Here is a 21,667-nt window from a genome sequence, read left to right as displayed (position 1 = left end):
TCTTTCTGCTGTGGAAAGTTTTCTGGAAAAGAAAGCACAGGGGTACAATTTTGCAGGTTGACCATGACGCTGTGAGAGCACCGCACCAATGCCACAATCAGAGGCGTCCACTTCCAGGATGAATGGAAGGTCGGGATTTGGATGTCTCAGGATTGGGGCTGTAGTAAAACTGGTTTTCAGGTTATTGAAGGCGGTGTCAGCTTGTTCGGTCCAATGTAACTTTGAGGGTTTACCTTTGAGTAGTGAGGTCAGAGGGGCGGCTATTAAACTGTAATTTCTGATGAACCGGCGGTAGAAATTAGCAAATCCTAGGAACCGTTGTAGTTCTTTGACTGTGGAGGGCCTTGGCCATTCAGTGACAGCAGTGATTTTAGCATTGTCCATTTCTACGCCGTGATGACTTATGTTGTATCCTAGAAAGGATGTCTGGAATACATGAAACTCACATTTCTCTGCCTTGATGTACAATTTATGTTCTAGAAGACGGGAAAGGACAATCCTCACATGATCCACATGTTCATCCTCAGATCTGGAGTAGATCAGAATATCATCAATGTAAGCGATTACAAACTTGTGAAGAATATCTCTGAAGATTTCGTTGATGAAGGACTGAAATACTGCTGGAGCGTTGGCAAGTCCATACGGCATCACCTGGTACTCAGTGCCCCTGAGTGGTGAGAAATGCAGTTTTCCATTCATCTCCTTCCTTGATTCTGATGAGGTTGTAGGCACTTCTGAGATCGAGTTTGGTGTAGATCTTGGCTTCGCGAAGTTGTTCCAATGCAGCTGGGACCAGTGGTAATGGATAACGGAATTTAACAGTGACATGGTTGAGACCTCGGTAGTCGATACATGGTCGTAATCCTCCATCTTTTTTCTCAACAAAAAAAAACCCAGCTGCAGCGGGAGAAGTGGATGGACGAATAAATCCAGAGTTCAAAGCCTCGTTGACATACTCTTCCATAGCTTGGGACTCCTGACGAGACAGGGAATGAATCTTACTTTTGGGTGGCATAGCATTGGGCAGGAGATCAATGGCACAATCCCAGGGTCGATGTGGTGGCAATTGAGTGGCCTTAGTTTTACTAAAAACTTCCCGCAGGTCATTATAGCATTGTGGAATCGTGGGAGTCTGTGAGCTGAGGGGACTCTCCACACTAGTGGCGAGACATGGCAATGATGGGCAGTTGTGCAGACAGTGATTTAGGCAGAACTGAGACCAGTGTGTGAGTTCCCCATTGAACCAAGAAAAACTTGGGTCATGAGTGGAAAGTCATGGGTATCCGAGGATGATTTCATACTTGGGTGAGTCAATTACATACAGTGAAATGAGTTCTTGATGAAACAATCCAGTTTGTAGACGGATGGGCGATGTCTGTCTGGTGATACCCCCTTTTATGGGTTTATTTTCCACAGTGGTGATTCCAATGGCTGGCAAACATGGTATGGTGGAGATATGGTGTTGATGAATGAGATCCTGGTTAATGAGATTAAGTGCTGCTCCAGAGTCAATCAGTGCTGTTAACAGAATAGGACCATTGTCAGTAGTTATCTGGACTGGTACAGTAACAGCCTTGAATATTTGTAAGGAGAAACCATCACAACTCACCCGGGTTGAATCAGCTGCCTTCTTCCGGGCCTTGTGTGGACACTGGTGATTGCGATGGCCTTGTTCTCCACAGTAGAAACAGAGATTCAGTTCTCGGCGCCGATTTCTCTCAGTCTCAGATAGGCTGGTAGCTCCAATTTGCATAGGTTCAGAGCCAGACTTTTCAGGTGTACGGCTGGACACTGGTGCAAAATGGGGTGATGAAATGTGTGTGGTTCTCCGTCTTGGTGCACTCCGTTGCAAGTTATCCAACTTAATGGCGGTATTGACATACTCCGTGAAAGACAAATCCTCTCCTCTGCAGGCCATCTCAGTTTGCAATTCCGGATTGAGACTTTGTTTAAAAACGGCTTTGAGTGAGACATCATTCCACCCACTTTGTGCTGCTAAGGTGCGAAACTCAATGGCATAGTCTGCTGCTGTGCGACTTCCCTGAGTTAAATGCAGAATCCGTGTTGATACATCCTGGCCCCCTGCAGGATATTCAAACACTTCACGAATTTGGTTCATAAAATATTCAGCAGAAGTACGCAGATTCACGTCTGTCTCCCAAACGGCTGCAGCCCAATCAATTGCTCTGCTGGACAATAGTGACATGATCAGTGAACACTTATCTGCTTCGGAATGATCCGTCATACTTCCCAGGTAGGTGCGAGTTTGGCGAATAAACCCTTTGCATTGCTCAGCAGAACCATCAAATTTTTCTGGCAGTGCCAGTCTTACCGTAGGAGGTTGCGTGGGTGGAAGCGAACGGATATAATGAAGCAGATGATTGTTTGCTGCTTGCACTTGAGCCAGCTGTTCCTGATAATTCTTCATAAGTTCACTCTGGTAAGTGAACGCGGCCTGTAGTTGTGAAACCTCCGCTGGATTCGGTGAAGGCGAAGTATTCTGTAACGAATCAGAGGCGGAAGCCGGAGTAGATTCCATTTGCGGAGTTTTAATGGAGACAGCAAACAAATCCAAACGTAATCCAAACTCAGCGTCAAATAATCAGGCAAGGTTCAAACACAATAATCAGTCCAATCCGAGTCGTCAAGGCAAGGGGTAATTCAAAAAACAATAGTCAAGAAAAAACAGGCAATAGGTCAAAACACGATAGAAACAGACAGATAAAGAAACGCTTGGTATGCAGTGATGAGCTGGCAATACTTCGCACCAGGCTGTTGTTTGGGTCTGGTTAAAATTAACTCTATTTCACATTATAACAACTTGTCTTACTAGTAATCTAACACGTTTACAATTTATTATTAAAGGGGTTATATAATATTGCTAAAAAGAAAATGATGGGCTCCATTTTAACGATCTAAATGCTAAATCTATAGCGCATGGATTCAGGTGCACTCAGGACGTGTCCAAACATTGCTATTTACATGACGGGAAAAAAGCCTGAACAATTTGAAAATATGTAACATAAAATACACTGACTTTTTAAATATATATATATATATATATATATATATATATATATATATATATATATATATATATTTAATTCATCATTATAAGCAGTAATAGGCAGATAGGCAGAACTGCAAATAATTCTGTTCCACGCAATGACTGTTCATCCTTACACTTTTACAGGTATGTAGCAAATATAATAATAATCTTTTGATCTGTAATCCTTTAGTTTTTAATATCTGGTATGTGTGCTGCTGATCATCCCTGTGTTAGAGTCAATGCCATGCTGTGGACCGATCCAGACCGACTACCTCAAGCATGTGACAGAAATGTTACACCCCTTACCGTATTTTGATGTCGTTTTCTTACGTGAATACAAAAAAAAAAAATTAACCTCTCCTAAACAAGAACGTGTCATATCCAGTGGGGATATATTTACTGATTGTAATGGGTTATACTGTTTTCTGCCTTTTTTACCTCATTACCATGATAGCACTGAAACGACATACAACAAGCTCTACCCTTCATTTCTCAAAATTCATGTTTGAATAGCCAGCGTTTGAAAGTAGTTTTACTTTCACAAAACTTGAAATCTCATCATATGAACCCATTAAAACTATATTAATTTGCCTATATTTAACACCACACAGGCAGAGAGTGCTCTCCCCCGAGTACTGACTGGTAGCACTCTCTTTACTTCCTCTACAACCATTTCCTGTTTGGTGGCCATATTAACCTGGGTCTGTATTTATCAAACTTCTCAAAGCTTAAGTGGTTAGGAGTTGCCAGCAGGGGCTGGTGGTGGTGCTGAGGAGACAGAGATGCACAAATCTTTCAGGAGAGGAAGAATGCACTTAAAATGTTTGACAACAAGCAGTTAAATCAAAACGTTACATTTCCATTACTAAAGAACATCATAACTGACTTCATTTTAGCGTGAGTGTTATATGCTCTTTAAAACAACACTCCCATTATTGTCAGTAAAGCGATCTACACTGTTTGATATGAAATCTGTTCAGTGATTGGTCCATGCACGTAACTGAAAATCCTGTTTGCAGCACAGCAACAGTGTTGGGTACATTACTTTCAAAAAGTAATTCATGACAGTTACTTACTACATCATCAGTATTTAAATGACTTTTTACTCTGTCTGAAAAGTAATTTAGTTACTTAATAAGTAATGTAACTTTTCAAATGGTTAAACAGAAAGGCTAAACTAGGAGATGGGTTAGATATATGAGAACCTACTGCAGTTACATGGCATTGTTTGGTGGACCCTCTCTATTCCAGTGGTTGACGACTGGATACATCAAAGAAGGTGTGGGACAGTACTCATGTTCATCTTCAAAGAGCTGTATGAGTGGAGAAGCTTAACTGTGTTTTGGACCTCATCGCCTGATTTGCTGACAATTGAGTTTGAATTTGTTTTAATAAACATCTACATATAGACTCTTCCTTGGTTTACGCCTCTCCTTCATTAAGCGTTATAATAATTTAAAATAGGCAATATGCATGTTCTGTATTAGCATAAAATATACATGGGTTAAAAAGGAAAAAAATAATACTGCTTTAATTTGTTTTGTTTTCCCCCAAAATGTAAAAGGTGTCCTGTTTAAATAAAAAATTTGTTCTGTGTTGAGCCAAAATTAAACATTACACATTTTCCCTGAAGAAGTAAATTTACCCACTAAAATTTCATTCAGTGTAACAATCTTGTCTGGCATATTTCAACAAAAATGTAAACGTATGACACATTATAAGAAATTACTTTTACCACAAATACCAATTTTCTTTTATTTTTATAGTACATTTTTATAAAAGTAGACAATTTACTTAAATTTAATGTGCTTTCTATGGACATGAAATTTTTGTGATTTTCTTTTGACGTCTTTGATCCCACATTTATGCTGCATAATATTAAATTAAATGTCTAATACAAAAGCAGACTCAAGCTGTATATTTTATAATACATTCTGAAACTACACTATATAGTCAAAAGTAAGATTTTCAATGTTTTTTAAAGTCTCACCAAGCCATTTTTTCCCCAGTATATGTAATTTATTCATGTGATTCCTGTGAAAATATTTATTATTAGTATAATTTTGAAAAAAGCTGAGTACTGAGTACTTTTCCATTTTTTTTTTGATGAATAGAACATTTACAATAATGAGATTTATCTGGAATAGAGATCTTTTGTAATGTTACAATCTCTGCCATCAACACCAGTGTAAGGAGGAGGAGGAAGCCGACGTCGAATCCATTTGCAGAAGTTTATTAACAGAGGTTGAAAAAGAAAGCATAAACGGTAAGCCAAGAACGCTTAGTAAGGCAGGTAGACTGGCAATACTTTGCAACAATCTAAATGAGGGCTTGTGGTTTTAAGGCCCTGGACAGGAAATGATATCAGAAGAAGACAGAGGGAGTGAGGTACTGCTAGTATTCTGGTGATGGCTCCGTCTGCTGGCTAGGCGTTACAACCAGCAATAATTTATGTCCAGGGAAATTTATTATTGCTGAAGTTGATGGCAGAGACAAGTTCTTTGGATTTTTAGCTTGCAAGGATTGCGCTGTCGGTTGCAAGCGGGAGAAAAGCAAGTTTCTCTCTTTTGCCTCCAAAGCTCAGGTCACAAGTTGCTTTATTTATAGAGGAAAAGACAAGACAAAATAAATGAAAGCAAATGGCATAACATCTTTTGTGCGTCAGAATCTTCACTCCTTCAGATTCTTCTGGTGCCCATATCAGTATTATAAGGAGGTCATGTTATGACCGAGAATGAAACTGAAACTAAAGGGCCACAGGTGCATAAATGTCAATATTCATCTCTAGCATTCCGTTCCCACCAGGCGGACAAAGCCTGGCACCAAGTGGACACTGGTACACAACTCCAACGGTGAATATACGTTGTTAAGAGGTAGTTGATGGTCCTAGTGGTTGATTGAATGATGCATGTATGGCAGACTTTACTTTAGATGTCTTTATTAGTGCACTTGATGATGTGATATGAATATGATTAAATTAGTATCGTGGATCATTACCAAATTCCTGTTTCAAAAGTAGCAGCATAAGAAAGAGAAAATACAGTGTGTTGCAAAATTGGTGGAAGTAACAGAGGATGGTTCCTTTGTCTCAGATGCCTGCCCAGAGTTTGGGAAGAAAGAGCAAAGAGGAACTGAAGAGGTTAAGGGGTTCTGAAGCCAAAGCTGTTTGTCGCCCCTTTGAACCTGTTTTTTCCAGCCTACGTCTATTAAAGTAACTATTTGAAGACAATGCAAGAATGAATTATTTTGGAAGTATTTAAGAACTGTATACTGGAGAGCATATCATGTATTAAATGAGCAAAAGTAACATCCTTGTCTCAAGCTTCTGTCTTTGTGGTCGAGTTTGTGCTGACAAAGGAATTTGATTATTCCTGCACCCCTGATAACCAGTCTAACCATGAATAAGGTAAAAGAGATCAAGATCAAGAAGTTATTATTGTAATAATGCTGGCTATTTCATTGCAGACTGTCTTGGGTTGAAAAGAAAACAACTGCGCTCTACTGTAGCTTCTTAACTTTTTTAATGGGTTTCCATTCTGGGTAAACCTACAGCACAGGTAAGGGTTAAAATGCTCTGTGACACTGGCACATCCCAGTCCTTCATAGTTGAGATTGCATTGTTAAAGTCCCGCTATACCAAAACCATTTGCAGTCAGGGTTGTGTATAAGTTTTTGAAGGTGTTTGTGATCGTTTACCTGCCAAAGGGGTTAAGTTTATCCTAGGTAATGATTTGGCTGGTGGGAAGGTTTTTACATGTTGGAAGTGTAACAAACTCGTTTTATCAGATCACACTGATGATTTGTCAGAAATATATCCTGAAACTTTTCCTGCTTGTGATGTCACTCAGGCTCAAGCTCAACAAATAGACACTGATGATTTGTCCACATCCTTCATGGCGCTTATATTTGTTAAAGATACTTGGCCAGCTGAAAATGAAAAAATAATGAAAACTCCACCCAATTCAAGTTCAAGTCAAAACAAAATGTGGTAACCAGTTTTTGCTGACAGTAATGTGTTGCTACACAGTTTCCAGAGGTGAATCTAGTTGTCACGGCACCAGTTGTCGTCAAAGATATTGTGAAATTCTTCTCTACTTTAGATTTTCCTAGACTATTTCCAGGATTATTAGACAAAGACACACATTTCCTTTCAAAACTCTTCTTACAAGTTTTCGGCAACTTGGAATATTTCTCACCCGTTGCGCATATCCTATCAAAAGCCAAGGTGTTCTTTAACGTTTTTCATCAGATGTTAAAGGCAATGTTTCAAAAGCACTGTTTGGATACAGGTAAGGATTGGGATGAGGGAGTTCCACTGGTGTTGTTCACAGTAAGGGAAGCCGTGTAGGAAAGTCTTTAGTCCCGCTGATTTAGTGTTTAGTGTATGACACTGTCAGAGGCCCACTAAAAATGTTTAAAGCAAATATTCTAGCACTTGATTTTATTTGCAAAAACAATGTGTTAAATTACGCCAGTAAGTTACGCAAGCATTTGCATAAAACTTGCTCTAATGTGAGAAATTCATTGGCCTCTGCACAGAAAAACATTAAATGTCAGTTTGATCAAATCTGTACAGCGTGCTTTAGCGGGAGACGATCAGGTGTAATTCATGATTAATGGATTTGCCAATCCTATCTGTAGTACATGTCATGTCTCCTTGTTCCAAAAAGGAGGACACTGCCCAATTTTGCACTGACTATCATAAAGGTAAATGCTGTAACAGTACCAGACTGTTTCCAGTAGACATAAAGTGAGGACTGTGTGCAATCTTGGTTTAGCTCGATATGTCAGTAAGTTAGATATAAAGGATATTGGCAAGTGCCTATCGCAGATTTTATAACACCTGACAACTTCCTACAGTATTCAGTAATGGCATTTGAAATGCATAATGCACCGCCAACTTTATCAGCTTATTAATATTATGTACACCTGGATGAGTTTAGTCCAACCTGCTCCAATATATGGTATGATGAATTGTTTGCAGATTTTTTGGCATCTGATACTTTGACACCTTGTGTCATCTAATTTTAGCTGTATATTTGAGTTAAAGTTAATTTTCTCCTTAATTGACCTTTCACAAAGACCCACCCTCCTTAGTTACTGTTTCCATGAAAGATAATCAATGCTGCTCTCACACTACACACGTGGTCCCACACAGCGTAAAATACATTGCAGAGCAAAGAAAAACTGACAACACTTTTGATATTAAACAAGGTCTCATGACTTTCAGCTTTTAAAGTGTGTTATTTTTAAATAAACTCAAACTATAAAAAGAGTTTTGTGGCTCTTTAATGTGTCGTGACAGATCACTGTATTGCCTCGGTTCAATATCGTTAACCAAGTTTTTTTATTTCATTTCAGTTTTAAAAGGTCACCCAATGCCTTTTTGTATTTTGTACTGTTCTCTGAGGTTTTACATAAAAAAACATCATAACTTAGAGATAATGCATGGCGAGTTATAGACTCAGAAGTAAACGGCCACTGCTGTAATTGGCTAATAGTTGTGTATTGTGTATAGTTGTTAAACAGTCTGTGTTCTTCACAGATGTACACTGCTGTGATTTACGTTAAAATACAGAACAGTGTCCCAAAAAGTTCTCCTCTTTAATTATTAAAAATCACAAAATTAAAAACACAAACCTCAATGTGTTGAGTTGACAGTTTGGACTCTTCAGTCCAGCAGCGAGCAGCTTCACTCCTGAATCCTGCAGAGGATTGTTACTCAGGTACAGCTCTCTCAGGGGTGAGTTTGGTGATTGTAGAGCAGAAGCCACAATTTCACAGTGCTGACCAGTGAGATTACAGCCTGCCAAACTGAAAACAGAAAGGATAGTTTAAAAAGAATGTGTGCTGATGTCCCCACCAGACTGAAACACTTCAGTGCTTCTCAAACCTGTCCTGTTGACCCTGTTATTGTACATTTTAGATGCCTTCCAAATCAGTTGAACCACAATTCAATTCATGTCTTGAAGTCTCCACAAATGAGTTGATGAGTTAAATCAGACACGTTGGATGAGGAAGACATCCAAAATGTGCAGTGCTTGGATAATGAGGACAGGTTTGAGAAGCACTGCCTTAGTTAACAAGCTTTACCATATAATATCATGCTGATTTAACCTTCGCTCTCTGGTCTGTTCCAAACAAACGAAAAACTACACAAGTACATTACATGATTAAAAGTACATAAATGTACTTTGTACGTGTGTAATTTTTAAACACTGGGAATAATTAAGGGTATTTGGTCAGGGTTAGAGCTAAACTCAGCAACTGGGGTAGACTTAGAGGCTTTCACGCTTCTGAAAAAAAAACCTTAATAAAACATAACACTTCCAACATAATTTTTGTTAAATGTTATGTTTAATATAATTGTGTTCTGTTTTTCAGACTTGCAGAGCTTTTCTGCAGTTCCTGAGAGCAGGTAACAGTCTCTGATTCCCATCTTTTGATTTAATGGTGAATTTTTTAAGATCAAACTCAGCACCTCCTCTGACATCAGGATTATGTTTGCCAAAGTTGAGCATTGTATAAGGGAAAGAATTTTTTGTTTTGTTTGAGTTTAAAAATGCCTGGTCAGGCTTAAAGCTAAAATCAGCAGGACATTGGCCCTCCAGGCCTGGAGTTGATAATATGGAGTATAGTTACTTTATTATCATAGGCCAATCCTATTGACTAAAATCACCTAAATGACTGATATGAATTTGGACTGCATTGACTAGTTATGTTGACAAAGCATTCTACAAAGCAACTGAACTAAAAATAAAAATAAAAAAAATAAAAAACATAATAGCAATTATTGCTTGAGATAAGAAACATCACTTAACATTTATGCTTGTGAACAGAAACACATCTATATAGCACATCAAACTTCTGTCACAATGTGTGCTAAACTTCATATTTTCACACTTACACAGCTTTTCTGCAGTTCCTCACAGCAGGTACCAGTCTCCATCTGCCCTCTTTTGATCTGATGTTGTTATTGAAGTCTAGCTCATCCAGCACCTCCTCTGACATCAGGATTATGTTTGCCAAGGTTGAGCATTGAACAGGAGTAAGATTTTCTCTTTTTGATTTAGAGTTTAAAAATGCCTGCATTTCTTCAACAACTGAGTTATCCTTCATCTCAATCAAACAGTGTGTCAGATTTATCCATCTGTCAGGACTAACCTGATAATTTTGACTTTGTTTAAGGTTGTGAATTATTGTTTTAATGCTCTCTGGGTTGTTCTCGGTGTGTATCAGTACATCCTGTAAGAGTCTCTGATTAGACTCCAGTGAGATGCCATGAAGAAATCTAAGGAAAAGATCCAGGTGTCCATTTTTACTCTCCAAAGCTTTATTCACTGCTTCATTCAGAAACACATCCAGAGAAATATTTTCACCCTGGCATTTGGACTTTCCTGTCAGGAACATTTTCAGAACCTCGCTGTTTTTGTGTAAATAACAGTAAAACACATACAGTGCTGCAAAACTCTTGAAAGCTCAGATGTATAAAGCTGTAAACCTTCCTTTGGTGAATCACAGACTCCTCTCTGAAGATCTCAGTGCAGATCCCAGAATACACTGAAGCATCAGTGACGTCTATGCCGCTCTCTCTCAGATCCTCCTCATAAAACATCACATTGCCCTTCATCATCTGATTGAAAGCCAGTTCAGCAAGTTTCACAATCACTTCTCTGCTGAACTGCAGGAGTTTCTTTGGATGTCTCTTTTCATACTTCTGGTTCCTCATGTTTGTTTGAATGAGCAGGAAGTAGATGTACATTTCAGTCAGAGTTTGAGGGACTTCTGCACTGAGATCTTGTTTCAGGATGTTTTGAAGCACATTGGCTGAAATCCAGCAGAAGACAGGGATGTGACACATGATGTGGAGGCTTCTTGCTCTTCTGATGTTTGAGATGATTCTGCTGGCTTGATGCTCATCACGGATTCTCTTCCTGAAATATTCCTCTTTCTGAGGGTCATTGAATCCCTGAATTACTGTCACACGGTTGATGTAGTCCGAGGGGATCTGGTTGGCTGCTGCTGGTCTGGTGGTGATCCAGATGAGAGCAGAGGGAAGTAGATATCCTCTCATGAGGCTTGACATCAACAGACCCACTGATGAAATCTCAGTCACATCAGAAACTTTTTGACTTTCTAAAAACATTTCTGAAATTCTGCTTTCATCCAGACCATCAAAGATAAACACAACTTTACATTCCCCATAAATCTTTGGGTCCAGATCTTGAAGTTCAGGATGAAAATCAAGCAGAAGTCTGTGAAGACTGTACTGATTATCTTTAACCAAGTTCAGCTCTCGAAATGTAAGAACAAACATGAAATCTACATCTTGATTGGCTTTTCCCTCAGCCCAGTCCAGAATGAATTTCTGCACAGAGACAGTTTTTCCAATTCCAGCGATGCCTTTAGTAAGAACAGTCTTTATTTTGTCTTTGTTCTCTCTTATTTCCTCATCTGCTAGTTCAGGTGAAGGATTAAAGATGTCACTGTAGTTGATTGAAGTGGCTTGATATGTACTATAACTTTTCTTTATCTGCAGCACCTCATGTTCTTCATTCACTCCTTCACTCTCTCCCTCTATGATGTACAACTGTGTGTAAATCCTGTTCAGGAGGGTTTGATTCTCTTGGAGGTTGACTGCCTCAAATAAGCTTTCATACTTTTTCTTCATGCTGGTTTTGTGCTGCTTTATGACTCTCTTTAGGTCATTAAGTGCTGGTTGATGAGAATTAAGCTGCAGATCTGTTTCTGTGTCAGAATGACTGAAGTGGTTCTGACTGTAGGAGGATTTGAAGGTCTGAGAGGACATACATCTGAAAAGAAATTAAAAAGTACAGAGACAAAGACAGAGAGAAAAAATATTTAAATATTTAAATAATCTTATTTTAAATCATACCACAACCACATTTAGAAAGATGTGTTCTATTTTAATTTTCAATATAAAGAATCTATTGCAGCCAGCAGACCCTTAAAGATCCAGATCTGTCAAAATTAATACATGTGCAAGTAGACAAAAATGAATAGACATAGAGAAGCACAGAAGATAATTAGTAAAGCAGCCTTTACAAAAGAGCCTACTTTTTTTCTCAGTTTTTTGTTATATCATGACTTTCATGATGGTAACACATTTTTTTTTTCTTTTTTAAAAAAGAACCGTTACATCCCTAGGATGTGTATATATTTATGTTGACTTGCAGCTCCCCCTAAGGATTGGCTCAGTAACCTGTGCATGTGCTCTTTTTGTTTGTTTGGTAATTGTCTACAGGTGAACCTCATCTACAGGTGAACCTGCGCTATAGTCCTTACTAGAACTAGGAAGTATGATCATATTAGCCCGGTTCTGTCAACATTGCACTGGCTCCCTATCAAACATCGGATAGATTTTAAAATCATTATTAATTACCTATAAAGCCCTGAATGGTTTAGCTCTTATCACATCATAGTCCTGCCCGTCCGCTGCGTTCTCAAAACTCTGGCCAATTGATAATACCTAGAATATCAAAATCAACTGCGGGCGGCAGATCATTTTCCTATCTAGCACCTAAACTCTGGAACAATCTCCCTAACTCTGTTTAAGAAGCAGACACACTCTGCCAGTTTAAATCTAGATTAAAAGACACATCTTTTTAATTTAGCTTACTTTTTATTATTCAAATCTGTTAAAGGATTATTAGGCTGCGTTACTTAGATCAGCTGGAACTGGGAACACTACTCCTAAAATACGATGTACTTGTGACATCGTAAAAAGAATGGCATCAACGCTAATATCAGTCCTGTCTCTTTCTCAATCTGTTTTCACAGTTTGTATCCAGACTAGATGGTGGATCAGCATCCAGAGATTATGTTCATCAGAGACCAGAACATCTAGATTCGCCTGTGGACAGATCACCAGATCCTGATGCACACACACACACACACACACACACACACACACACACTAAGTCATTTACACTATCTGACACAGCTGCGTTTAAATTGAACTGGAAGTTAAGTGCTGGGCGTCCAGTCAGAGGAGAACTGACCCCAACTGAGTCTGGTTTCCAAAAAAACTTTGATTTGATTTGATGTTAGGTGGAGGCTTAACCCTCCTTAATATCTTGCTTCTTGCAGATTGCTTGAAAAGATGTTGTTGATGCCGTCACACTAGCGCAATTTAAGTGATAAATTGTGGGCATTAAAGGCAAACAGTCTATGACAGTTATGTATCGATGTAAGAGGCAACACTTGCTTAGGTCACACCAAATCTATCAACATATAACAATTAAGGCTGTCAGTTTGCGTTTAAGTTCATGTACTTGAATCTGGTGGGAACTCTGTGGATACGAGTCTCTGTAAAAAAAAATTAAGGACTGAATTTACAACAGAGATGGAATTCGCCGTCTAATTTGCTCCCGAGCAAGTGGAAAAAGCTGCTTATTAATACGGGAAAGCTGATATAGGAATGCCGTGACAGGTATCGTATTCCAGAACTAACGTTATCGCTTCATTTTAGTCACACTTCATTTTAGTTACTTTAAAATGCAGTGAAGATGAAGCTATAAAACATTATTTTATCTATTAATCAAATGAGAGCTAAATATTTTTTTTTACTATTAAAAGTCAAATATATAAGTAGTAGTGTATTGTGTAATATTATTTTAGACAAAAGTTTTAAATTGTTGTAGTAACAGAAGCTAAACCTAACTTTTTATTTTGATGGATTGCCATGAGAACCTGCATGTGTAGGTCTACGTATATATTACGGCAGTTTTGCTCGAATTAAACGGCCAAGTGCTCATGAAGTGACTCTCAGAGCAGTTGTGGGGATGTTGTTGATGTATTTATGTTCTCTTTTAACGAGATGGCGTATGATGTAAACACTGTGTACTTCGTTATGTGTGTGGCACATCTGTGCCATTCACATACAGAGAAACGCAGCAGAACATGTTGGATTTATATTATATTAGTCTTTTTGCAGCAAAATATTAACAGATATTAGTCCATTGCGTGAGTTGTTTCAAGTGTACTGACTTATATTTGATTAATTCAAATATTGACGAATATACTATAAATTCCATTTATGCAACTGAATTATCTATTTATGCGGAAACCATAAATAGATCATATTGTTTTGGCGTTGATTGGTTGGACTCGTGATTCCCAACAAATCAGATGCTCGACAGGATGAGATTGCTCCAGACCACAGAATGGTGAGTTCCGACAGGCTGCATAAGAGGCAAAATAGCGCATTTCAAAATGTTGGGTTTTTTTTTATTGGTTTTGAAAAAGACAGATAATCGATAAATAAAACAAATGCTTAATATTGGCTTCAATAACCGGAAAGGCCGATAATCAGTCTACCCCTATTTGCATGTACACAAATAATTTGACTATTTCCAATATTTAGAGTAAGGACTTAATCACATTATGTTTACATGTCAAGATAAAAGCTCTTCACTCCTGTTTACATGCAATTAAACTACTTGATTTGTCTAGATGATACAAAAGCATGGATGGCTTTTGATTTTTTTTAAGTTTTAATGAAATTAAGACAGAAGTCATGGTTTTTGGTGGAACCACTGTGGCCCCCCTGACTGATTTGGGTTTCTTGGCTCAGTTCATCAAGTCAACCATCACAAAGTAAGGCGTGAAAACTGATTCAAATCTTAAGCTTAAATCTTTTTTAGGCAGCATAAAAATTCTGGTGGAAATTTGCTTGCCTACACTGCTGTTGGGTTTTACTCACTGTTCCTGGATGAGGTACTGGTGGTTTTTCCACCAGCCAGTTGTGTTTTCCCCATAAATGCAACACTTTTCTTTCCTCACCATTGTTTCTAGATTAAATAAAAAAAAATAAAACACTATCTGCATCCAAGTTATTGTGTGATACTCACACAAAATTCACAGCAGGTCCATCAGTGAGATAAGGAGGCTCACACATGGAGTTGTTACTCTTCACAGACACAAAGCTGAATCCTGAAGATGCCGGTCTCTGAGTGTTAACCTCACTGAGATAGGGAGGCTCACGCATGGAGCTGTTACTCTTCAGAGACACACAGATGAATCTTGAAGATGCCAGTCTCTGAGTGTCAACCTCACTTAGATAAGGAGGCTCACACATGGGTTGTTACTCTTCATAGACACACAGCTGAATCCTGAAGATGCCAGTCTCTGAGTGTCAACCTCACTGAGATAAGGAGGCTCACGCATGGAGCAGTTACTCTTCATAGACACACAGCTGAATCCTGAAGATGCTGTTCTTGGTGTGTAAACAGGATCCTCCTCCTCTCTCTCCTCACACACACTCAGTTTATAAGCACTCATTTTATTCTGCTCCTGTCCCTCCACTCTCTTGTCTGCATGTGGAAACAGAAAAAATACACAATTTTAAAACTTTTTACAATTTTTGTGTAAGTTGCTGCCTAGAAGTGAGAAGGCACAGACTAAATGCCTGGACGCTCTGTAGTCATGGTTTACAGTCATTTTAGAGCAGTATAAAACAGCTGTTATACACAAAGCACAAAACACAAAGCAGTAACATTTGTAATGGAAATTTCTTGAGATTTACTAACCACTTATATAGACAGCACTGAATTAATTAACTTCACTTAATTTTAATTGAATATATATATATATTTATATTGTGACGGGAGGAGCCAACGACAGACACAGTGGGCGTGGCGTCAGGCCTCGGAGAGGCTTTTTATTAAACAAAATAAAATAAATACAAAATAAAGTGTCCAAATAAAAGGGGGAACTGGTGTCCTCGTCGTGCTCCGGGGAAAGTGCAGGTTGAGGCCGTGTTCCAGGAGGGAAGGGTCCAGGTAAGGGGCGGTCGCACGCGCTCCCCTTTTTCTGGTCCGGGGCACGAGGGGCGGCGGCTTCCTCCGCGGCATCTCCGTCGCTTCTTTGCTCCGGGCGGCAGAGTGGGATGAGCTGTGTGGTCACAGCCTGGACTTCGGGGGTCCCACGACGCACTTCTCGGACGGCGGGGTGAGGTCCATCGCGCACCCTTCCTGGACCCACGAGGACACCAGCGTGCATGCACGGGGGAAGAGACCGGTCTCCCGAGGAGAGGCGCGTCCGGTACTTAACGGCGACGGTAACGTAAATTCACTCCCGGTGTGCCTCGTCACACGCCGCCAGACCTGAACAATACCACGCCCCTCCTCTCGAACACACCCACTCCCGTCGGGAGCCTGGTGAAGGGCGGCGAATAAAGGACGGGGTGAAGATGACAATAACGAGGAGGGGCAGCCAACTCGTCACAATATATATATATATATATATATATATATATATATATATATATATATATATATATATATATCACACACACATTCTAAACTACTTCAATTTAAGACAAATCATCAGTCTAGTCTGAAATATAGAATACAATGATTATGATATAGAGTAAAAGTGATGGATTTTTTATACGTGACTGCAGAAAAGAAAACAACATCTCTGAGTTGGTCCGAGAATAACAGGACATCCTTACGTAAGATAACTAAACTATTTTCATTGGTCAGATGGGGATTTTTGTCACCTTGAAATGTATACTTTTGACTATAAAAACTCTGGTCGGTGAGCCTCACCCTTGTCTCTTTGCTCACAGACCCAACCTGTGTGTAAACCAGATCACTTCTCTGTAGAGAAAAAAAATACAAGACAAAGACAATTTTGTTCGGCTCTTCAATCTCAGTCTTTACACTCAGTTTATGACTCTGAAAAAAGGACTCTGCGTCTAACAAGGAGTAACAGTCAATATTATAATGCTTGCTTTTCTGAAATGTATAGAGGTCGACCAATGTATAGGTTTTGCCTGGAGAGAGCACAGTGCACATACAGCGCTGACATTTCAGTTTAAAACATAGACAGTGAAGAGGTACGCATACAGTACACTACTCCAGAGCATGTTTTCATGTCAATATAAAGTCATTCATTTGTTGACTAGATGCTGCATTGAAGAAAGAACAGCAGTATGTTTGAGTGCTATTTGTCAGAGCACTTCATTGAAAAAAGCGATATGCCTCTCTGCTGTGGTGGCAGAAAAATGAAACAGGATTGAACCAAGACCTCCAGAAATGCTCTGCACTTCATGAGCCTTTTACCATTTCATTAAAACTAGCATCACACAGAACTGTAAAGCTATTGGAGGCAACCAGCCAAAATAAAAGTTTAAACCAAACTTGCTACTAATAAAATTACGATGCTGTCCCTCGACTTTAAGGAATGCAAAGGCTCTCTCTGTCTACCACGGAGAGAACCCTCTCCTGAGTACTAACCATCTCGAACTGAATTTTCCATAATGCCCCATACCTGGGACTGATTACCTGCCCAGGTATAACTCATTATACCCTCTACATGAACTGGCTCACCTCAAACTCAGCTTCAGTGCAAAGTCTTATCCTTGCCCTGGCTGGGTATTCTGTGCGTTTTATATTCTACTGTTGATTTCCGTGTTGATCTTGGATCTTAAAACATTACACAGCATATAATCTGCACTTGAAATTTTTTTTAATGATATCCTTTTAGCCACTGTCTCAGGTGATTGTCATTCTAGTGCTTCTTGGTTTAACTGCTGCGTTTGACACTGTGGACCATGAAATCTTACTTTCTTGTCTAGAGCAGTGGGTGAGCATCAAGCAATGGTTCAAGTCCTATTTAAAGGCAGGACTTTCTGTGTTAGCCGTGATGGTTCGGTATCCTCTTCATCTCCTCTCTTTAGTTTTTGGCTCTCTCCTTTTCTCACTTTATCTGCTACCTCTCGGTTCAACAATCAGGAATCATAGCTTGTCATCCATTGTTATGTAGATGATAGGCAGATTTATGTGCCACTTAGATAAAATTACACCACTACTTGATTTGTCTAGATCAGTGGTGTCAAACTCATTTCCTGGAGGGCCGGAGCCCTGCAGAGTTTAGATTCAACCCTGCTAAATCACATATACTATGCATGTCTGAAGTACTTGATTAGCTGGATCAAGTGTGTTTAACTAGGGTTGCATCTAAACTCTGCAGGGCTCCGGCCCTCCAGGAATTGAGTTTGACACCCCTGGTCTAGATGATACAAAAGCATAGATGGCTTTTGATTTTTTTTTTTTAAGTTTTAATGAAATTAAGACAGAAGTGATGGTTTTTGGTGGGACCACTGTGACCTCTCTGATTGATTTGGGTTCCTTGGCTCAGTACATCAAGTCAACCATCACAAAGTAAGGGCTGAAAACTGATTCAGATCTTAAGCTCAATAGTCAGATCAGGGCAGTAGTTAAATCAAGCTTTTTCCGAATCAAGGCAGTTGGCCAAAATAAAGTCGTACGTATCTATATATAATATTAAAAATAAAAAAAAAAACACTTTGAGACAGTAACTGACCACTCAGCTAGATTACTGCAATGTATTGTATGTAGGGATAAATGGGTCTTCTGTAGGTCATTTGCAGATGGTGCAAAATGCTGCAGCACGTCTTATAACTGGAATATATACTGAAATATACTGGCTGGCCGTACATTAGCCAAAAACAAAGCTCAAGCTTAGCAAAAGCTGCTCCTAAAATATGGAACGATTTGCCTCTGCCCATCAGACAGGCCTCATATTTTTTTCTCTTAATGTGTTCTTAGTTGTCTATCTATACACACACACACACATGCACACACCCATACATATATATGAGAAAATGAAAATACAAAAAATACATTGCAACTTCATACATTGAATTATCATTTTGCATATCATAATGTCAATATTAATTTTGTTACCTGTATGCTTCCACAGTTTTACACCAGACCATTATATACCATAACACATTTATTTCAATCCTCCGTTCACAAAATAATAGAAAAAAATAAATAAAAAACATCACATGATGTATTCATCCGAATGCAAACAGTATCGGTTTTAATGGAAAATGTCATGGTCTCTGCTGGTAATTGTTTAACTTTTAAGCTCTAAATCCTAATGTAATATCCACCAAAACACACAGCATGAAACCGTGATGGTTTTAATGGTTAAAAGTTTGTAATGTTTGGTATTTGTATTGTAAATCATCGAATGTATGTGATGATTTGTTTTTATTAGCGGGGTCACCATGGGTTTTATGAAGTTATTTGTCATAAATGCGATAGGATTACTATAATGATCGTAATTACTGTGTAGTTGAGGTGGGCCTACTCCCGGGAAAAACCAGGACAACAACTCCCACTCCTTCCATGCTTACGTGCCACTTACATATTTCTTCAAGTACTTACATTTATCAGAGTACATTATTGATACCTCTCGGTCATTTTTAAGTGATCTTTCCGCGGCTGTTTTGCGACTTGGACGACCTGAGCTTCTCCTCGGCCTTCAATACTTTCCCCCGAGCGTCTCTCTAGCGAGAAGAGAACTACGCTCGAGTTCGACAGAACATCAGTTTAAACACAAAACGTAATCACAGTAACACGCTATATTGTAGTTTTAACACACTTACCGTGACATGTGAAGACATTTGTTAGAGTAACGGTCCTCCGCAAGAGTGTCTGAGACGATCATTTTGTTTCACTTTAAGGACGCCCAGGGATATGACGTCACGTGTCGCGTACTGCTCATGAGCAAAACAACCAATAGGCTTCAGCGAATATTGTCTCCTAGATATAGAAATGTAATTTTTGCACCCCTTAAATAGAAAATTATTATCCTCATTGAAAGAAAAGCAAGAGAAAATGAAAAAAAAAAAAATAATTAGACTGGTATTGTGGGCATGATCATTTTCTGATTCAAATTATTATTATTAGTAGTAGTAGTAGTAGTAGTATCATTGCTATTATTCTATTATTATTATGGGAGATACACATCCATGTAGGGCCCATATGTAAACCAGTAGCTCACGCTTATAAGCAAAGTTTATTTGGAATAATTTAAACATGGTTATTATAACATGTACATTTACTTTATGAAGCACAAGTATCTAAAAACTTAATTTCTTGTAAAACACATCATAACTTGTATTCTGCCTGCTGTAAGCAAGGTTTGATCACATGAACATTACGGCTTGCTTGTTTTCAACTTTACAAAACATAAGAAAAGTGAAGCTCTCGACTAAAATTATTCGGCATAATGTTTCTATATGCATAGTCTAAAATACATTTCACATAGAAAACAGCTCAGCTTCTCGCTCCTCTGTCCTCGCTCCCAACGACCCTTTAAAAAAAAAAGACAACAATTAACCAACATTGGAAAGTTTTTTAGCTTCTTTTTAGAAGACACCAGGAGATTCTTAGTAAAGCAGGAGTGTTTGCTGTAGTCATTGGCAAGAAGTCTTCAAGAAATCTCCAATAAAAATCTAACTGAGACCCAGCGCAGTGAGGTTTATAGGTTTTCAAGGTGGAGGAGTACGTAGAGGTGGAGACCACTGAAACAAAAGCATGCAGAAACAGAACAGGAAGTTTAATCAGAACGTGAATCACATTGTCAGAGTGGATTCTCTTTAACCTTTTATAAATCTGTATTTTCCATGTTTCTGTATTCATGGTTTACTCTACTGTTCAATTTTTCCCCCTCAGATTAAATGAATATGTTTACGTTAAGCGTGAGTGCGTTAAAGTGATCAAAAGTTACGCTCAAGGCTTTTGCAAACAAGTTACATTTGCTATTCTTCCCAATTTCCTGTTCATTAAAGAATCAAAAAAAAAAGAGAAGAAAGCTATCCGTATTAGAATGGTTTCTGATGGATCACGTTAGACTGAAGACTGGTGTAATGATAAAGAAAATTCAGCTTGGTGTCAAAGAAATAAATCAGATTTTTAAACGTTTTACAGTATAAAGAGGCAGTTTTCAGTGTAATATTTTACATTAGTCTTCTTACTGTTTAAATAAATGTAGACTCAGTGAGCATAAACATATCTAAAAACTAAAACAGTGTGTGTGTATATATATATATATATATATATATATATATATATATATATATATATATATATATATATATATATATATATATACAGAACAGACCAAAAGTTTGGACACACCTTCTCATTCAAACAGTTTTCTTTATTTTCATGACTATGAAATCTGTAGATTCACACTGAAGGCATCAAAACTATGAATTAACACATGTGGAATCGTATACATAACAAAAAAGTGTGAAACAACTGAAAATATATGTCATATTCTAGGTTCTTCAAAGTAGCCACCTTTTGCTTTGATTACTGCTTTGCACACTCTTGGCATTCTCATGTATTCTAAATAAATGATCTGTATATGTATATAGGTGATAATGCGTAGAAGAACTTTTTATTTTGTCTAAATGGTTCCATAAAGAACCATTAACATGTTTCACAAAAGCTTCTTTGTGGCCAAAAAAGGTTCTTCGGATTGTAAAAAGGTAAGAAACTGATTTTTTTTAAAGACCATTGACTGAACGATTCTTTCTGGAACCAAAAATGTTTCTTCAATAAGATTAACAGCAGGTGCGTCCTCTGTACGTGGAAAGAAACTCACCTCAGCTCTGGAGAAGAAACCTCAGCGACATCTCATTAAGCGTTTCACTGCAATGAGCCGTTAATTATTATAGAGTCCAACTCTTCTGTTCGCCTCAGTGTCTCCGGCGTTGAGTGTTCCACACAGGTTTACAAGAAGTAAAGATTTTTTTATCGAATAAAA

At 38.4% G+C, this 21,667-nt stretch overlaps 2 protein-coding genes and 1 long non-coding RNA gene across 3 annotated transcripts in view; all 3 read right to left on the bottom strand.

Annotated features, from left to right (window-relative positions):
• Window positions 1-19,629, bottom strand: part of LOC122334736 (NACHT, LRR and PYD domains-containing protein 3-like) — a 31,680-nt gene extending 12,051 nt beyond the window's left edge. The window contains 5 exon segments of the mRNA XM_043232688.1: window positions 8,690-8,863; window positions 9,957-10,514; window positions 10,516-11,862; window positions 14,923-15,384; window positions 19,497-19,629. Of these exon segments, the coding sequence (XP_043088623.1) occupies window positions 8,690-8,863; window positions 9,957-10,514; window positions 10,516-11,862; window positions 14,923-15,149 (2,306 nt within the window). The 5' untranslated portion in view covers window positions 15,150-15,384; window positions 19,497-19,629.
• LOC122334574 (NACHT, LRR and PYD domains-containing protein 3-like) overlaps window positions 1-21,667 on the bottom strand; it is a 498,320-nt gene that overhangs the window by 16,529 nt on the left and 460,124 nt on the right. The gene's annotated exons all lie outside the window — the stretch shown is intronic.
• Window positions 19,891-21,649, bottom strand: LOC122335654. Its single transcript, XR_006248990.1, has 2 exons — window positions 21,506-21,649; window positions 19,891-20,417 (listed from the first exon to the last, which is right to left on the bottom strand). It is a non-coding gene; the product is annotated as an uncharacterized LOC122335654 (long non-coding RNA).

Source organism: Puntigrus tetrazona, chromosome 3 (genome assembly GCF_018831695.1).
Source record: "Puntigrus tetrazona isolate hp1 chromosome 3, ASM1883169v1, whole genome shotgun sequence".
Lineage (NCBI taxonomy): Eukaryota > Metazoa > Chordata > Actinopteri > Cypriniformes > Cyprinidae > Puntigrus > Puntigrus tetrazona.
The sequence above is the reverse complement of the archived record's forward strand: the minus strand, read 5'-3'. Positions and strand labels throughout refer to the sequence as shown.